This window comes from Ambystoma mexicanum, chromosome 13 (assembly GCF_040938575.1).
Source record: "Ambystoma mexicanum isolate Mex_15411 chromosome 13, UKY_AmexF1_1, whole genome shotgun sequence".
NCBI lineage: Eukaryota > Metazoa > Chordata > Amphibia > Caudata > Ambystomatidae > Ambystoma > Ambystoma mexicanum.
In genome coordinates this window covers 738,339,262-738,357,815 of record NC_090938.1, presented here as the reverse complement: position 1 = coordinate 738,357,815, position 18,554 = coordinate 738,339,262, and the positions used below count along the sequence as shown (strand labels likewise).

Here is an 18,554-nt window from a genome sequence, read left to right as displayed (position 1 = left end):
ACCAAGAACCACAGAGCCACGGAGGGCCGAAGGGAACACATGTCACCAAGAACCACAGAGCCACGGAGGGCCTAAGGGAACACATGTCACCAAGAACCACAGAGCCACGGAGGGCCTAAGGGAACACATGTCATCAAGAACCCCAGAGCCACGGAGGGCCTAAGGGAACACATGTCATCAAGAACCCCAGAGCCACGGAGGGCCTAAGGGAACACAGTGCCATCAGGAAACACCACAGTGCCATGGAGGGCCTAAGGGAACACAGGTCATCAAGAACCACAGAGCCATGGAGGGCCTGAGGGAACACATGTCATCAAGAACCACAAAGCCATGGAGGGCCTAAGGGAACACATGTCATCAAGAACCACAGAGCCATGGAGGGCCTAAGGGAACACATGTCACCAAGAACCACAGAGCCATGGAGGGCCTAAGGGAACACATGTCATCAAGAACCACAGAGCCATGGAGGGCCTAAGGGAACACATGTCATCAAGAACCCCAGAGCCATGGAGGGCCTAAGGGAACACAGTGCCATCAAGAACCACCACAGTGCCATGGAGGGCCTAAGGGAACACATGTCATCAAGAACCACAGAGCCACGAAGGGCTGAAGGAATCCATGCCTAGGTGCCTACAGGATTACACACCTATGAGCGGTGCAAGGGAACATAAGACCTGTAAGACACAAGGGAGCGTTGGCCTGAGAAGACGACGGAAGACCAGACATGAAAAGGCCCTTTATGAACACATACCTCTTGTCTGTGGTATGCAATATAACATGGCACAGACCTATTAACATGGACAATAACATTCTGGCGAAAGTCTTAGCTATTAGACTGGAAAATCTTCTCCCAACATTGATCAATGAGAATCAATCGGGTTTTATAAGAGGAAGGAAGACATCAAGTAACATTAGGAGGCTGTTTCATACGATTGCTAAGGCGACTGATCCATTAGACGGTGTCGCTGTTTTTTCATTGTATGCAGAGAAGGCATTTGATTGAGTAGATTAGACTTCCTCTTTTTAGTCATTGAAAAAATGGGATTTGGGATGAAGTACAGGTCATGGATTAAACTAATATATTCAGACCCGACAGCTGATATCAACGCCAACGGTGGACGTTCGGATCCTTTCAAACTGGAAAGAGGGACAAGACAAGGATGTCCTCTCTCCCCATTGTTGTTTGTTATTGCAATCGAACCCCTGGCGGCTGTGATTAGAGATGATCCTAATATACATGCAATGTCATGTTGGGCGATGCAACAAAAACGTTGGTTGTTTGCTGATGACATTCTTCTGGTTCTCAAGGACTTGGAACAGTCATTACCGACTCTAATGGAGGTTTTAACATTGTTTTGCACTTTCTCTGGGTATAAAGTAATTTGGACAAAGTCAGAGGTGATGCCCCTAGTATCTTGCTGTAATAAACAATATATAACTGGTCTAGGGTTTAGATGGTGCCCGGATAAAATGTTGCATCTTAGGATCTGGATCACTCCGAAGATCAGTGATTAGGTGAAAGTGAACATAAACACGATTAATATGACTTTTAAAAACGATTTGGAGCGTTGGGGTTTATTGAATCTTTCACTATGGGGAAAGGTTAATGCCTTAAAGATGGTATCAACCCCTAAGATCAATTATATCTTGAGTATGATCCCACTAAATATCAATGCTCATTACTGGGAGGAATTGGACAGACTTATTCAGGGGTTTATATGGGACAAGAAACCACCTAGATTAAGTTTGTGGAAACTACAATTACCATTGGAGAAAGGTGGATAATGGGTGCCAAACTTTAGGGCCTATCATCTTGCCTTTGTTTGTGATTTTATAGTTGAATTATTGGCGCTGATACCTGATGAATGGGTTATGGCAGAGGCAGGTTATAATGTCTTTTGTCACCAAGGGCATTATTGACCACAGAATCAAGAGCGCAAAGTGTGAAAGATCCGTTGACTGTCTGTCTAAGAAATTCCTGGAAGAAACTGACTGGTTTGTTAGGTGTGGATGCATACAGAGATCCTGGTGCCTCGTTATGGATGAATCCCTCTATTAAATTAGAAAACAAAACGTTATTCTGGTCGGAATGGTTTTTGGGTGGTGTTAGTTGGATTGATGATCTTTTTAAAGAGGGGAGATGGAAGGGTGCTGGAGACCTACAACAACAATTTAATATTAATTACAGAGAATTGAAGGTTGCTGTTGGTGAGATCAATTTCCAGGCCAGGTTAAATCTGCATTTCTTGGAGAGAAGGACATTGGTGGGTGAAAGTGGCTTAGCTAGGCCGGGTATACAAACAGATTGTGAACGAATATGAAGGCAATGATTTGCTGAGAAATGAATGGAGTCAAAGAATTGGCTCTGACATTACACTGGAGACATGGACAAGGATGTGTGCAAATGCCAAACTCTGTTCTTTGGGTTTAATTGAAAGAACAAGACCAATTAAGATACTTAACAGGGTCCATTGGACCCCTGAAAGATTGTGGAAGAGAGGTATGAAGGATGACCCGGAGTGTTGGGCGTGTGCTCATGAGACCGGTACTCTGGAACATATGATGTGGGATTGCAGGAAGGTGCGCAAATTTTGGAGTGAAATATGTATAATTTTGTAGAAGGTCTTGAATGAACAGATTGGTTTTGATTTAGAAACATTGATACTGGGGAATGATGTAACCCTGAAGGAGCTTACTCAATGTCAAAAGAAATGGCTATTTAGAGGTGCCATTGTGGGTAAAAAAAAGTCATCCTCAGGAATTGGAAATCTAATATTAATTTAGAGAAAGAAGTATGGTTGAATGAAATGCATAATCTAGCGGATGTGGAGAGATTTCTATATAAAAATCAAGGCAAGACTGGGTTGTTTACAAAGATTTGGAGAACATTTCTATTATTCTACTGAACCTGATAATGGTATATTATATGATGTGAACCTTGTACATTTTGGGGGGGGGGGGTATTTATGTGATGTTTTATGATTATGTATATAGTTGTTATAATCTAGATGACATTTCATGTTTTGTTGTTGAATTTAAATTGAAAATAAACTATTAAAAAAATAAAAAAGAAATAAAAAACATGGCACAGACCCAAGTGGAGTTAATTGAACTCAATCTCGTGGGACTTTGGGTAACGCATATATTGAGTAAAGCACTCATTTATTTAAACACGTTTTGTATTGTTGTGGCCATTCGGGTGTGTTTTTGGTGCTATGGTGTTGGACCCCAGTGCTATGTCCTAAGATTTCTGTGCATAGATCTCTTCTGCAAACTTTTTTCTTCCTTGCTTGTTTCATTTTGTAAGTATACACTTTGTTCCTCAAGTTATTTATTTATTTATTTATACACTTGTAATGCGCCAGAGCCTGCAGGCTAAATTCAACAATTCATGTTTCTGTGAAGCTTTAGGGGCAGCATTCCACGTGTGCAAAGGTTTCGGGTTATCCCCTTCATCAGTGCCAGAATACAGACCTGAAACATGAAACCCATACACCATAATTCCCTGTGGCATCTGTAGAATAGCCTGTATACCAATACATGGTAGCCTGAAATAGCCTTCTAAAAGCCCATCAACAATGTTCTTATTACAGGCTAGTTGTGACCTCCCTACCAATCTGTAATAAGGAAATGACATCACTTACTGTACTGTACATTTCAGCTGTGACATCACAGTGCCTGCTGCTCCAGCCAGCCCACAGCAGAGCTCCACCGGCCACTGCAGCGCAGCACTTAATTAAAGTGAAATTGTTTTCTCTGACACTTTACAGCCTTTTACTGATAATAAACGGTTGTGTGGTTATTTTGTGCACTGCTGGAGTTTAACACATGAGAGCAAGAGTCTGAGTGGTATTTCTTGAAAATGAAAAAGTTGTTTGATGTATTTTGTTACACGATTTTTCTGCAACACATTAAAAGCTGCATATTGTTTTTCCCCAACATAATTTAAATTGATTGTATGTATAAGCAAGTGGGAGACATTACATTACAATAGGCAAGAGGTCAAGTGTTAAAGGGGATGATGGTGTGTGGCCATGTATTATAAGGAATGCAAAAACTATTGCACGTAAAAAGGACAAGTTACTGCAGAGTTCCATGACCTTATGATATGATATGGCATTCATAACGCGCCTGTACACAAGTGTTCTTGATATGATATGATAGGTTATTTATAACGCACTTAATACCCAGAGGTTTCTAAGCGCGGACCTGGAGATCGAACCTGTGTTGCTCCGTGTCGTCTTGTTTCCAAGGCAAGCACGTTGCCCCTGAGCTAGCCTCCCGAGCTGTTCCTCTGTTTGGTCATGGACCTCCTCAGTGATTTGCAATATCCTTATACTATTCGATAGGGGGGTACATTATCCCATGTATTATACCATCATTAGAAACAAAATACTGTCAGACATGGAACATTTCTCCAAGTCCTCTTACTACCAATGTCAGCAGAATTCACCGGCCATAGGAAATCTCAATGTCGCGTGGTGCTGCCCTTCCCTCCGTAGAGTCCACCTCTGGTTTCTAAATACACATACTACAGTGCTCTGCTTTCTGGGATTGGTATTTCTCTAAACATCTTTGCAAATACAGGCCCATTTTGATATAGATTCTCTGCTGATTAATGCAGTTCTCACCACGCCCCCCAAAAAAACTAATGTCCAATCCCTCATTGAGCCCTTCAGGTGGCAAACTCCACAATGTATGCATCCAAAAAAGGTCTTTGTTTGAGAAACTTTTCTTTAGAACCATCTCCCATCAGTTTAGTGACCCCATCATGTAGTCAGAACAGGTGACCATCTTTCCAATGCAATGCTGACAAGTGGCATTTCTCAAAACGTATCGTGCTTTTGTGGTCAGCGGGTCTGATTTCTACTGCTCTCATTTCCTTGACATATTTTTGGGGTTTGTGGTTGAAGGGGCATAGCTCTATCCTGGATCCTAGCTTTCAGGAGGCTCTCTTGTGTGGCCAATCAGTTGCCACCTCTTTCTATTAATCTTTGTCTTCATTTGTGATTGTTGGTTCTACACGTAGACGCATAGAGCTTGCAAGTAGGGTGGTGCTGCTTGGAATGAGCTTGGGACGGCAGTGGCTCCTCGCATCTGGTTTCTGACCGCTCTACTTATATATACTTCAGAGTCCCATTCACCTTCTGCCACAGTGGTGCCTGAGAGGGTATTCAGTGTGTCCCAATTATCAAGTGTACATTCTAGAATGTCATGTCGGGAATTGCGTAATAGACACAATTTGCCCAGAAGTTCAGGTGCTCCTTCCGGTGTCATGCAAATATGGTCAATGTATATACGGTTTACGGACTGCACACAATCTTCCTGATTATGGCAGCAAGTAGTGCTTCGGTGCACTGGAATTTGCTATTATGCCAGAAGATGTGAATATCGGGCATATACACAGTAGGATTGACCAGAATTGTGCCTATTTTGTATAACTTCTGACTAACCCCAACTCTGATCCTCTCACCTCAATAGGTTATTCTAAATAGCACCTCATTGTTTTAGACTCCTGATGAAGGGCATTACCAGAAACATTATGCACTCCAGACCCGTGCCTGTGAAATTTCGAATGGGGATTAATGCGCAATTGCAAAACAATGCAGGAACATGACTTTACAGCTCAATAAAGACTTGAGCAACACAAGTGGAGTAGTGGATGTGGATTCGTGAACTAGAAAGATTGTGGACAAACCATCGACAATAGTGACACAGGGCTGTGAGGAGTCCAAGAGGTCATAGACCTAGGACGAGTCCAAAAGTGCATAGACCTAGGACGAGTCCAAAAGTGCATAGATCTAGGACGAGTCCAAGAGTGCATAGACCTAGGACGAGTCCAAGAATGCATAGACCTATGAGGAGTCCAGGTGTGCTTAGACCTATGAGGAGTCCAAGAGGGCATAGACCTATGAGGAGTCCAAGAGGGCATAGACCTAGAAGGAGTCCAAGAGTGCATAGACCTAGTACGAGTTCAAGAGTGCATAGACCTAGGACGAGTCCAAGAGTGCATAGATCTAGGACGAGTCCAAGAGTGCATAGACCTAGGACGAGTCCAAGAGTGCATAGACCTAGGACGAGTCCAAGAGTGCATAGATCTAGGACGAGTCCAAGAGTGCATAGATCTAGGACGAGTCCAAGAGTGCATAGACCTAGGACGAGTCCAAGAGTGCAGAGATCTAGGACGAGTCCAAGAGTGCAGAGATCTAGGACGAGTCCAAGAGTGCATAGACCTAGGACGAGTCCAAGAGTGCATAGATCTAGGACGAGTCCAAGAGTGCATAGACCTAGGACGAGTCCAAGAGTGCATAGACCTAGGACGAGTCCAAGAGTGCAGAGATCTAGGACGAGTCCAAGAGTGCATAGATCTAGGACGAGTCCAAGAGTGCATAGACCTAGGACGAGTCCAAGAGTGCATAGACATAGGACGAGTCCAAGAGTGCATAGACCTATGAGGAGTCCAAGAGTGCATAGACCTAGGACGAGTCCAGGAGTGCATAGACCTAGGACGAGTCCAAGAGTGCATAGATCTAGGACGAGTCCAAGAGTGCATAGACCTAGGACGAGTCCAAGAGTGCATAGACATAGGACGAGTCCAAGAGTGCATAGACCTAGGACGAGTCCAAGAGTGCAGAGATCTAGGACGAGTCCAAGAGTGCATAGACCTAGGACGAGTCCAAGAGTGCATAGACCTAGGACGAGTCCAAGAGTGCATAGACATAGGACGAGTCCAAGAGTGCCTAGACATAGGACGAGTCCAAGAGTGCATAGACCTAGGACGAGTCCAAGAGTGCATAGACATAGGACGAGTCCAAGAGTGCATAGACCTATGAGGAGTCCAAGAGTGCATAGACCTAGGACGAGTCCAGGAGTGCATAGACCTAGGACGAGTCCAAGAGTGCATAGATCTAGGACGAGTCCAAGAGTGCATAGACCTAGGACGAGTCCAAGAGTGCATAGACATAGGACGAGTCCAAGAGTGCAGAGATCTAGGACGAGTCCAAGAGTGCATAGACCTAGGACGAGTCCAAGAGTGCATAGACCTAGGACGAGTCCAAGAGTGCAGAGATCTAGGACGAGTCCAAGAGTGCATAGACCTAGGACGAGTCCAAGAGTGCAGAGATCTAGGACGAGTCCAAGAGTGCATAGACCTAGGACGAGTCCAAGAGTGCATAGACCTAGGACGAGTCCAAGAGTGCATAGATCTAGGACGAGTCCAAGAGTGCATAGATCTAGGACGAGTCCAAGAGTGCATAGACCTAGGACGAGTCCAGGAATGCACAGACCTATTTAGGGGACCCAAGTGTACAGACCTGTGAGGGACCCACTGGAAAGCAGCATTATGAGAGTCCAATGGGACCATAGATGTATTAAAGGCTCAATGATACACAGACCAGAGGGGCCCAAGGAGGGACAGATGTGTGAGGGGCCCAATGGTGCAAAAGCCCACAAGGTCCCAAGAGAACAACAGAGACCTTGGAGGGGCACAAAACAACAGAAAGGCACATGGGTCCAGATGGAACAGGCCTGTGAGTGACCAAATGGAGCACAGATCTCCGAGGGGTCCAAAGGAACAGAGACTTGTGAGAAGCCTAACAGGGATATAGAATAACTTGGCCAAATGGAGGGTTGGGGAGCTTTCTCTGCTGTCCATGAGGTCCCCCTGGCAGGTTTGCAGGGAACTTGCTCCCTCTTTCCTGGTCACATGCACATAGATAAATGCTGTAGTTCATGAACGCCTGATCCTGTCTGCCCACAAGCCATGTCGGACTTTGCCCATCGGGCACGCACAGCGCTGCGACTTGCGTTCAGTGCATGGGTTTGCAGACCTCAGGCAGGCTAAACTGCCTATGTTTCTGTCTCTCCTCAGCTATTTCTTTTTTCCCAGCTGTGACTCCTCTGCCAGCCACTACAGGAGACACTTTGGCCCTTGGTCTCTTTTGGAAGACTTGGAAGTAATGGGGGGCTCTAGGTAGCACAGGGGTATCTCTCATTTACCACCTCCATCGGTTGCCCCACGAAGCAGCTGGATCACCCGTGGCACCCAGAATTTCCCAGCCTCCCTTAGCTGGTGGGACCACAGTGCCAATCAGAAGCTTGGCCAACATAGAAACATCTCAGTACCTTCTGTAATGTTTTGAGAGGTTTAGAGCAACGGGTCAGCTCTGATTACCTGAGTGGTCGGACACTGCATCCCATTCATGGCGGCAGCCATGATGTTGGTTCCCAAAATGCACTTCACAATGTCGAAGTAGAGCACGAAAGGCTTACCCCTGTGGAGAGAGGAAACAGCAAGGGATGAAGTGATGCAGCATGACAAGATGGTGAACAAGAGCATGGGGAGCACCCCTAAAATATGCCCATCAAATATGCCCCTGAGAAGAGAGGGTGGAAGACGCCCATCAAATATGCCCATGAGAAGAGAGGAAGGAAGACACCCATCAAATATGCCCATGAGAAGAGAGAGTAGAAGACACCCATCAAATATGCCCATGAGAAGAGGGAGTGGAAGACACAAGACCCCCAATATGCCCATGAGAAGAGGGAGTGGAAGACACCTATCAAATATGCCCATGAGAAAAGAGGGTGGAAGACACAAGACCCCCAATATGCCCATGAGAAAAGAGGGTGGAAGACACCCATCAAATATGCCCATGAGAAGAGAGAGTAGAAGACACCCATCAAATATGCCCATGAGAAGAGAGAGTGGAAGACACTCATCAAATATGCCCATTGAGAAGAGAGGAAGGAAGACACTCATCAAATATGCCCATTGAGAAGAGAGGAAGGAAGACACTCATCAAATATGCCCATTGAGAAGAGAGGAAGGAAGACACTCATCAAATATGCCCATTGAGAAGAGAGGAAGGAAGACACTCATCAAATATGCCCATGAGAAGAGAGAGTGGAAGACACTCATCAAATATGCCCATTGAGAAGAGAGGAAGGAAGACACTCATCAAATATGCCCATTGAGAAGAGAGGAAGGAAGACACTCATCAAATATGCCCATGAGAAGAGAGAGTAGAAGACACCCATCAAATATGCCCATTGAGAAGAGAGGAAGGAAGACACTCATCAAATATGCCCATTGAGAAGAGAGGAAGGAAGACACTCATCAAATATGCCCATTGAGAAGAGAGGAAGGAAGACACTCATCAAATATGCCCATTGAGAAGAGAGGAAGGAAGACACTCATCAAATATGCCCATTGAGAAGAGAGGAAGGAAGACACTCATCAAATATGCCCATGAGAAGAGAGAGTGGAAGACACCCATCAAATATGCCCATGAGAAGAGAGGGTAGACGACACCCATCAATTATGCCCATGAGAAGAGAGGGTGGAAGACACCCATCCATCAAATATGCCCCTGAGATGAGAGGCTGGAAGACAACGATCAAATATGCCCATGAGAAGTTAGGGTCCAAGACATTGTTCTCAGAAGAACAGCTTATCAAAGTCCACCCTTGTTCCTGCCTCCAGGACCTGGTCATGCGTGGCCTTTCAGGGGCTACAGAGGGAGTATGAGGGTATTGACTCTACTCTCTCAAGCGCAGCCCCTTGTCTCCCACCTGAGCTGGCATTAGGACCTTGAGAACACATGTAAAGTTTAGGAGAGGTTAGACTGACTTTTTATTTTGCTTAGATTGAGAACTGTCCTAGATCTAAACACTCCTACTCTCTGCAGGCGAGGAAGAAAGAAGAGAAAGGGAGGGCTGGATGGGAAGCCGGCATACTCACGTGTTTTCTCCAATGCCACAGTACATGCCGGTGGAGTTGCGGGGGTAGATGACCTGGCGGGGGTCGCCATAGACCCAGGCTGCGGAGGTAAAGTGGCAGAGTTAGACGGCACCGATCTCAGAGGCCAGATGAGCTGCAAGTGAGGCTCCCCCGCACCAGCAACGCCCTGCACACCCGTCCCCAGCAGACACTCACTTCTTCACCCTCCGCGTTCACCTAACACCATCAATTTAGGACCACCCACACCTTCCTCCTCGCCCCCCTCTTCCTCTCTCACCTGTCCACATGTCTGTCTCACCCTCACCCTATGGGCCAAACCAGATGTCAAATGGTCAAAGGTTTCTCAAGCTGTGTGCTTGGGAAAGTCCAGGTTTCAACTAAGGGATTTAACGTTAATTGTAATGTTTGTATAACAGAAAGTTAATCAAAACATTATTGAAGAGAGTTTTTCATTATGAATATATACTTTTTTTGCAATGTTTGGTGAGGATTCATCAAACGGCACCAACGTTATAAACCAACCAAAAACTGCTCTTCCTATGGGTTGAGCAGGCCCTGTAATTAATAAATATATATATATTTGCTTCGAAATCCTCCACCTATTTCCTCAGGCTACAGACGAAGCCGCTTCAGGTAGCTCCAGCCGCCCCCACACTGGGCACAAAGATACCCAGCCAAACAGCGAAACTGAAGAAGCCAACCAGGAGTCACTATACAGGACAAAACCCACCCACGTCACATGCAAAGACCTGGCGTGTCAACATGCTGGAGAGTGCTTATATGCAGGACTCCCCGGGCTGCAAGCGTGAAGGACGCCATTTTGGAAAAGCCACGCTGGATTTCCACCTCAGAGTCAGACGTGTGGCAGGAGTCCTTACCCACAATCCCCACGACGATGTAGCCTGCGATGAAGACCATGAAGATGACGCAGCATATGATGTCCGTGCAGCTCCTGCCAAGGACACAAGAGATAGAGATGTCAGCCTCGGGTGCGTCAATGCATCGCTGCATCTTCTGCGAGCGAGGGAGTGGGTGCACCACAATGCATGCACTAGAACATGCACGATCCATCCTTGATGCACCACTTCCCATCTCGCTTGAACCCGTGCACTAGCGCACGGTCACATACATTTCATCAACATCTAGGAATCACTGTCATTTGAGTTCTATGCAGGTGGCCGCTATATAACTTGGACTGGTGATAAGGAAGGAGTGTGACCAGTGATCGTCACCTGGGAAATGGTCGCCAGGGGCCGAAATTTCCTAATAAAATGCACCCTGTGTAAAATCAAACATTTTGCCCAAATATTCTAGGATTGGAGTTTATAATATTCAGGGACGTCATTTCACCAAAATGCCTGCGGTAGCGGAAGTGACATCACACGACTCTTGACCTCTGATGACATCACAGGAAGTGATGTCATTTGACCCCACCCTGAAGTGACATCAAGAGCAGAGATGCAGCACGTCCTTCACCTCTTGGCAAAACAGGAAGTGGCATCACATAGCATTGTTTCTGATTACACTATGAAAAATATGGTTACGGTATCACTGTAAAGTGATATACATTGCACACAAGAATGGCTCACCATATGTATCGTTAAGATCAGTGTGTATTAGGCCCATATTACCAAATCACTGTGAATGCAAGCGGACGTCCAAGGCCAAACGATAATGTGTTATTATATAGCACTTACGCTTAAGCGCTTCATATAGAACAAATATACATACAATATCACCCAACCTCTGTTGGTACTCATTTATCAACCTCAGCAGGACGAAAGGCTGAGTTGGCCTTGCCAGGAGTCAAACCTGCAACCTGCAGATCACACACACATTGCAGCAGCGAGCGCTCTTCCCACTGAGCTATTTTACCGGCTATAGGTAACAGGAAACCAGCCACTCCAGAAACAAAGAACCACATACTGCTGGCCACAGCCCAGGAGCGTAAAAAAAAAAATGTTATTTTTTCCATTTTTTTTTTAGGGGTGGGGTAGCAAGGGGGGCCACAGAGGTAGCAAAGGCGACTTCAGGGGTCGCAGTTTCGACCCCTGGCTACCCCTAAATGAAGTCCCTGATAATCTCTCCTAGAATATTTGGGAAAGTATTTTAGGGGTCAGGAAAAAGTCACCTATCTGGTGACTTTTTCAAGGTGACATTATCACATGGAACAAGGAAGGAGAACGTGGTATGTTTCTTTGTACAGCATTTACAATATCCTGGCATTCATGCACTGGCAGAGGGGTGGAGGGCATGTTCTAGTGCCCCAAACACCCCCCCTCAATTAGCCTTCCCAATGGCAATGACTTCTCCGACAGTGCGAACCCCAGAGCCTAATGCAGGGAATCGTAAAGCCGCTGTTAGCACGAGGGGGTGGAGCATAGCAGCAAACTGTCCTGTCTTGTCCTGGTGATGAGCAAGTGGGGTGAGTCAGGTGGCCGGGGGCCTCCCTGAGCTAGTGTATGGCTGGACTGGGCAGTATGGGTAGGATGCCATGGTCATCCTCCCTTGCTCCCGGCCAGGGGGCGGGGCACAGGTTCATGTAGGACTGCTACAGCCCCCTCCCCAATTGATAGAATCCATAAGCCCCTTCGCTTTCTTCTTCAAGGGACGTGTGTTTAACTAAACATGTTCATTTATTCACAAGCAGCCTTCTGTCACAGAAACACTTGAGACAAATAGATTCCAAGATGGTGGACAGGTCACATAAAGGCTTATGGGCCAGCCCCCGAAGCCCAAACTAAACCCACATTGGAACGGGAGGAGCAACCGGTCGCAATTACACAACAAAGGTGCAGGAATTCACAAAGATACCACCCCAGGTAGAGAACAGATCCCTGTGGAACACAAGGACCTCAGTCAGTCAGTCAGTCAGAGTGGGAAGGCCGGAGAAGGCTGCGGCAGGCAGCTGGAGACCAATACAAGGTGTACTGTGTAGATTCTGGAGGCGAGAGAGGAGAAGGGGTTGGCGGTTATAGCAATAGGAGATGAAGTTGACACAGAGGAGGTGGCGGTAACAGCAGGAGGTAAAGTTGGTACTAAGGAGGAGGTGATGAGAACAGGGGGGGGGGTGGTTCAGAGGAGGAGATGGTAACACCAGGCAGTTAGGGCGGTGTTAAGGCAGTGCTGGTGGCATCAGGAGGGGGAGGGGGTAGTGATGAGTAGAAGGTAGCAGACGGAACAGTAGGAGGTGGGGGGAGTGAACCCCACAGCTTGGAAACATTCACAGCAACAGTCAGGGGCAAGTACAGCCTTCGGCCCAGGGGATGGAAATTGGGATGGGCGAAGGCCAAAGGAAATACGCACAACATGGCTTCCCTCCCATGCCGTGTTGGTTCCCTAAACTCGCACCTCGGTCTCCGACCGGAGAGGGAGACCGAGGTGCGAGTTTCAGGGAACCACCGCGGCACGGGAGGGCAGCCATGTTGTGCATATTTCCTTTGTCTTTGGAAGCGATGATACAGACGCAGGAACTGCGGCCTCTCCCTGCTCCCTACTCCAGGACGAGTTGCGTGGGCCGCTTTCAGAGGAAAGGAGAGCGCAAAGGTGGGCGAGAGGGAACAGGAGGGGACAGAGGCACAAAAATGGCAGGGGAAGAAGCGTGAGGGAAAAGGAGGAAGACAAGAGGGCAAGATTAGGGTGGCCAACTGTGCCGGAATTCGCGGGATTGTCCCGCAATTAGGGACTCTGTCCCGCCGTTTGCAGAGTGGCTGTGCAGGACGCAGGTTGTCCCGACTTTCGTCAGGACAACCTGCATCCATCCCAGCCACTCTGCAAACTGAAGTGGCCTGGCATACTGCACTGCAGACCTGAATACATTATTGGTGTGCCCTCATGTTCAGCAAAGAATACGGAGCAAAGGCTACAAAAGCGATAAAAGGTGTTTCCCGGCTGCGTAAAGGGCGACTGCTAAAACTCTGCTGTTTGGCTGTGCTGCGCCAAGCAACTTTACTCTTCATTTCTACCTCATCAGACCTGAATCCATCTCAGTGAGTTCCCCCCTCGCACCCCCCGCCTCGTGAGAGGTGAGAGGCTGGTTACGAGCGTGTGAGAGAACCGCTGCAACGCTGTGACGCGGGCTGAAGCCCCGCCCACTTTTCGGTACCGCCCACTCCAGGAAGTGAGGATTGAAAAAGGAATCCCAGCGACCCTTGCGGCGTGAAGCCCGGCTGCGTAAAGGGCGACTGCTAAAACTCTGCTGTTTGGCTGTTTGCTGCTTTACTGCTGCTTCTGTTGGAGTGACACAAACAATGACTCTACGAGCAGAAGGTCCGCAAACTCGAAAGAAAACTACACTACAACGCCGTTCGACAAATCCCTGGTCGATGATGTAAAGTGCTGCTGGGACCAAGGTAAGCAAATCAACAGGACGCGTGCTACTGTCTATAAACAAATCACAAACACTAGCAAGTCCAATAATGACTGGGGCCAGTAAATCATCATTAGCCTCTACATTTTCGTGCTCTGACGAGCCATTCACATCTGAAGATGCACCAAATTTGTTAGGGCAGTCTGATATTCAATTAGATGCCCTTCAATACTCACAAGTTAATCAAGTGTTAACCTGCTCCTATGCTTCTAAACCCACTGGCAATCCACTTCCTATTGATGTCTCATGTGACTGTGAGCATGCTAGCACCCCTGCCGCTTTTGTATTTAAAATAACAAAAGCTAATCAATCACAATCAGCTCATACTGCATCTACTATTTCGGCCTCTCTGTCAGACACAAGTTCTACACCTCCTTCTCAACCGACGACAAGGGTTTCGGCGACCCTCTCATCACTCAAGTCTGGCAAATCAATGAACGACGCTGACCCTTGGAATGATAAAGAACCCCTTTCGAATCTGGTGTCCGATGAGGAATTGCTAAAAATCTCTAATCCAGACTTGGAACATCCATTAACAAAAATCTTGCTTTCAAATCATGCTGTGGGCAATAAATCATCACAAACACCCATAAATGCACAAACTTTAAATGTATCTGTCACAACTCCTCCACATCAGGAAAATATCCTTAGCGGTCTGAAAGTTAAGTCAATTTATCCTCAGTCTTCAGGAATCACTCTTGATTGTCCAGATTTTGAGAACATCAGTGGTTTAGCCTGCCAAGCACCGGAGGCCAGCCTTTCTTCCACGCTAATTACTAACGATCAACAACATGGAAAAACCATTGAAAATACCTTTCATCCTTCAGAACCGCCTCTCAACCCACTATCTACACATTTAGAGCGGAGTGCAGTTGCGCGTGCCAGTCGCTTACAAAGAGTAGCTGAACTAAAGAAGAAAAGCACTTACATCAAACTTCCTCTACCGGGACATTCCACTCAGAATGTAAGTACTCCGCATTCAACGAATATCCACCCTTGCGAGGAAGCCCACTCTTTGAACCCTGTGAAAAAATGTGGATTAACCAAACCACAATACAACCTTGATAACTCAAACTGTTCTTCGTCTTTTCATGAATTCGAACCACAAGCACCTGGGATATCATCTGAAGCCCTTACCCAGATTCACAACAATGTACTGGCTGCCTCAGCCATTGCTCTAGCTCCATTCACAAAAATCTTCGAATCCCTCATTGGAACAATTTGCGACCAAGGTACTGCTATATCCAACCTTATGTCTAAAATTGACAAGCTAGAACACTTTTCGAGTTTTCTTCAAGACCAAATGACAATTAATGCCGAAACTGCCACGAGATGGCAGGATAGGCTGAGTGATCTTGCTGCTAGGCATCATTGCCAAAACGACGCTCTAATGGAGGGCCTTTTAGATTCAGTGAAGTGGATGCGGAAGATTGCACCCACCCAAGTTCCTGATCCCTCAGTGACTCGACACATGTCACCCGAAACTGTTCATTCTATTCCAACCAGAGCTTCAGTGACAGCTTCAATTGAACCTATCCAATCGGGCCCTGTATCGACCTTGCCATCTTCCACTCACGATGCTCTAAAGTCAACTTCGACTATTCAGGACCCAGGTCTGTATGTGAATAACATCGCACCACCAGTAATTTCAACAGGCAAAATAGACTCAGCTCAAACTGCTATCGCAGTAAACTCATTTAACATCTTTAAGGGTTCAACAAAAACTATTACCACTACGACAGAAAGTAAACTGAAAAAGCCAATCAGAAAACAAGTACAGCCACCAAATAAAATCAAAAGTACTCTATCAAAACAATCACAACAAAAGACGAATAAGTTTGTAAGAAATCTTACTACTCCAAAGAAGTTAAGCCTGTTTTCAAGACCATCTTCTACTGTACCTGCCAAAAGCACTGGTGACAACAATCAACAAACTTCATCAGGTACTAAACTTAGCCAGCCAAAGTTCGCGGTAAAACGTAGGCGGCTTGACTTGAGTCTTTCGTCCTCTGAAACTGGCTCCTCAACCTCCTTAATTGACCTATGTAATTTATCAACTTACTCAGAAGATCTTGTAAATTCTATCTTCACTTCTGAAGAAGACCAAATTGCCAAATCATCTGAAGACCTCTTAAGGAAAGTTAAAGAGGTAGACAAATGCTCAAAACCACCACAAGCAAATTCAGTTGTTAATCATCTTACCTCTGCTCCAAAAAAGGCCCAGCAACAATCGTTAAGTGCAAGGCTAAATCCCAAACAAACATCAAATCAATTAAAACTGCACTTACTTCCAACTAAACGAAGCTCAGGCCCTGGAAACTCTGAATCCGGAAAATATAAGTGGAAACTCCGTCTCCAAAATGTTCACTCAGATGGAAACAAAGTCAATTTAAACCGAAGAAACATTTTAAAACTGCTTGCATGTATTCCACCGTTGCGTGCCATTTCATCTGATGACATCAAAATTGTGGAATATGTATCTGAAACAGCTTCTGATCAAGTTCTACTGCACATTGCTTCTGCAGCAGTAAAAAATATGTTACTTCAAGCAAATGAAGACTTTTTGGTGTACGGCTTTGACCTCACTCTTGAACCATCTGCCCTGGATACAACTTCGTCATCTGCTACTAAGTTGGCCCATGAGGTAAAACGCGGAGCTGCTGCGTGTGCAGCCCTACGTCAGTCTTTAGTCTCCTCTCCTGACATCTTAGACGCTGCCATGCATCAGTCTTTTGAAAGAAGAGCTACCAACTCCAAAAGATACCCACAAGGCCCACGTAAATAACAACGACAACAAACTACCAAGCAGGAGCTAATCTTACTGTCATGGAATACCAGAGGATTTAAACATCTATTTAACACATTCCAGGAATCCCTGGAAAAAGTCTTTATTATATGCTTACAAGAAACGTGGCTACGCGATCCACCTACCTGCGACGGCTTTGTCACCCTAATAAACCCAGCTAAAAAGAATTCTAAAGGAAGACCATTTGCAGGTTTAATAACTCTTCTGAAAATCGGGAATCAGTGGACGCTGGTCAAATCCACAAACCCCAACCCGTTTGTGCAAAGCACCTTAATCAAATTCTCATTAAAAACCACGATCCCTAATCTTTTGATCATAATTGGATATTGGAATCCCGCTATGATTTCATCGACAGCCTTCATTCAGTCTTTTCTGAACGAAATTGATCATACTTTTTTAAAGTATGAAAATGTTTCAGTTATAATATGTGGGGATCTAAACTGCAGCTGGTTTAAATTTGATCCATCTTCTAAACTAAATGTTCGGCTGCCAGATTCTGATGTCATTTCAAGGGGACAACAATGGGCGAAAGATCTTCTAGATCGTAACTGTTACATGTTAAATGGATCAATTCGGGGCGACTCTCCTGCAAACCCCACATGGCACAGTATGAATCGGAAAAACACGTTGGATTACATCTGGGCCTCGTTTGATGTACTCGAAAAAGTAAACTACCTAAATGTGCTGCCAACGACATTAAGTGATCACGACTTGTTGCGACTAGACTGGTGGGAGGACCTGGGCAACTCTCTAGAAAAACATCCTGTTCCACTTCAATTAAATGCTGCAGGAAATAGATTGAGAGTAAGTGGTCCAAAGATCAGCCACTTAAGCCTGAATTTGCATACACTTCAGACAGTAGAATATACTCCACTCATGACAGACTTTATCCAGATAAATCTTAACTCAAGAGTTGTCGGAACAACCCCGAAACATCTATATAGTCCAGAAATAGCAGAGGCAAAAAAATTACTGAGAAGAGACGTCAAGTTGATTAAAAGAACACAATGTGATCAAACCTCCAAGGTTATAGAGGTAAAGAGGCGACGGCAAGTCTACCGCAATTGGCTAAGATCACACCTTATAATAATCGATCAAGGACGAGCGGAAACCATGTTAAAACTACTGGCTCAGAAAAATATCCGTGACATCTGGGCTATCTTAAATAAAGGTCGCTCGAAATCTAACTCAGCAATTTTCAATGAAATATCAAGCAAAAAATGGCAGGACCATTTTACTACAATATATGTAGACTCTGTATCAGAATTCTCTATACCTTCTACTACATCTATCTCCAGTTGGAATATTATACCTTCATGCGATGAGATTGAGCTCGCAATTTGTAAGCTCAATAACTCCAGAGCTGCTGGCCAAGATCAAATCTCAAACTTGACGCTTAAAAAGCACAGAAAACACTGGGCCGTATTCATTCATGAACTCTTTTCTCAGATTGCACTCTGTAAGAAGATCCCTTCTTCATGGACCAAGGCCATAGTGGTCCCAATTTACAAGAAGGGCTGTCGGGCTGATCCGGTGAACTATCGCCCGATCGCCCTTCTGGACACAATTGGCAAGATCTTCGGATCCTTTCTGCGCCAACAAGCCTTTGACGTTATCGATCGGGCTAAATTGTGGGA

At 45.7% G+C, this 18,554-nt stretch overlaps 1 protein-coding gene across 1 annotated transcript in view; it reads right to left on the bottom strand.

Annotated features, from left to right (window-relative positions):
• Positions 1–18,554, bottom strand: part of SLC44A4 (solute carrier family 44 member 4) — a 322,971-nt gene that overhangs the window by 144,252 nt on the left and 160,165 nt on the right. The window contains exons 3-5 of the mRNA XM_069635013.1: positions 10,621–10,694; positions 9,743–9,821; positions 8,174–8,273 (exon numbers count right to left, since the gene is read on the bottom strand). Coding sequence (XP_069491114.1) covers positions 8,174–8,273; positions 9,743–9,821; positions 10,621–10,694 — 253 coding nt within the window. The remainder of the gene's footprint in view (positions 1–8,173; positions 8,274–9,742; positions 9,822–10,620; positions 10,695–18,554) is intronic.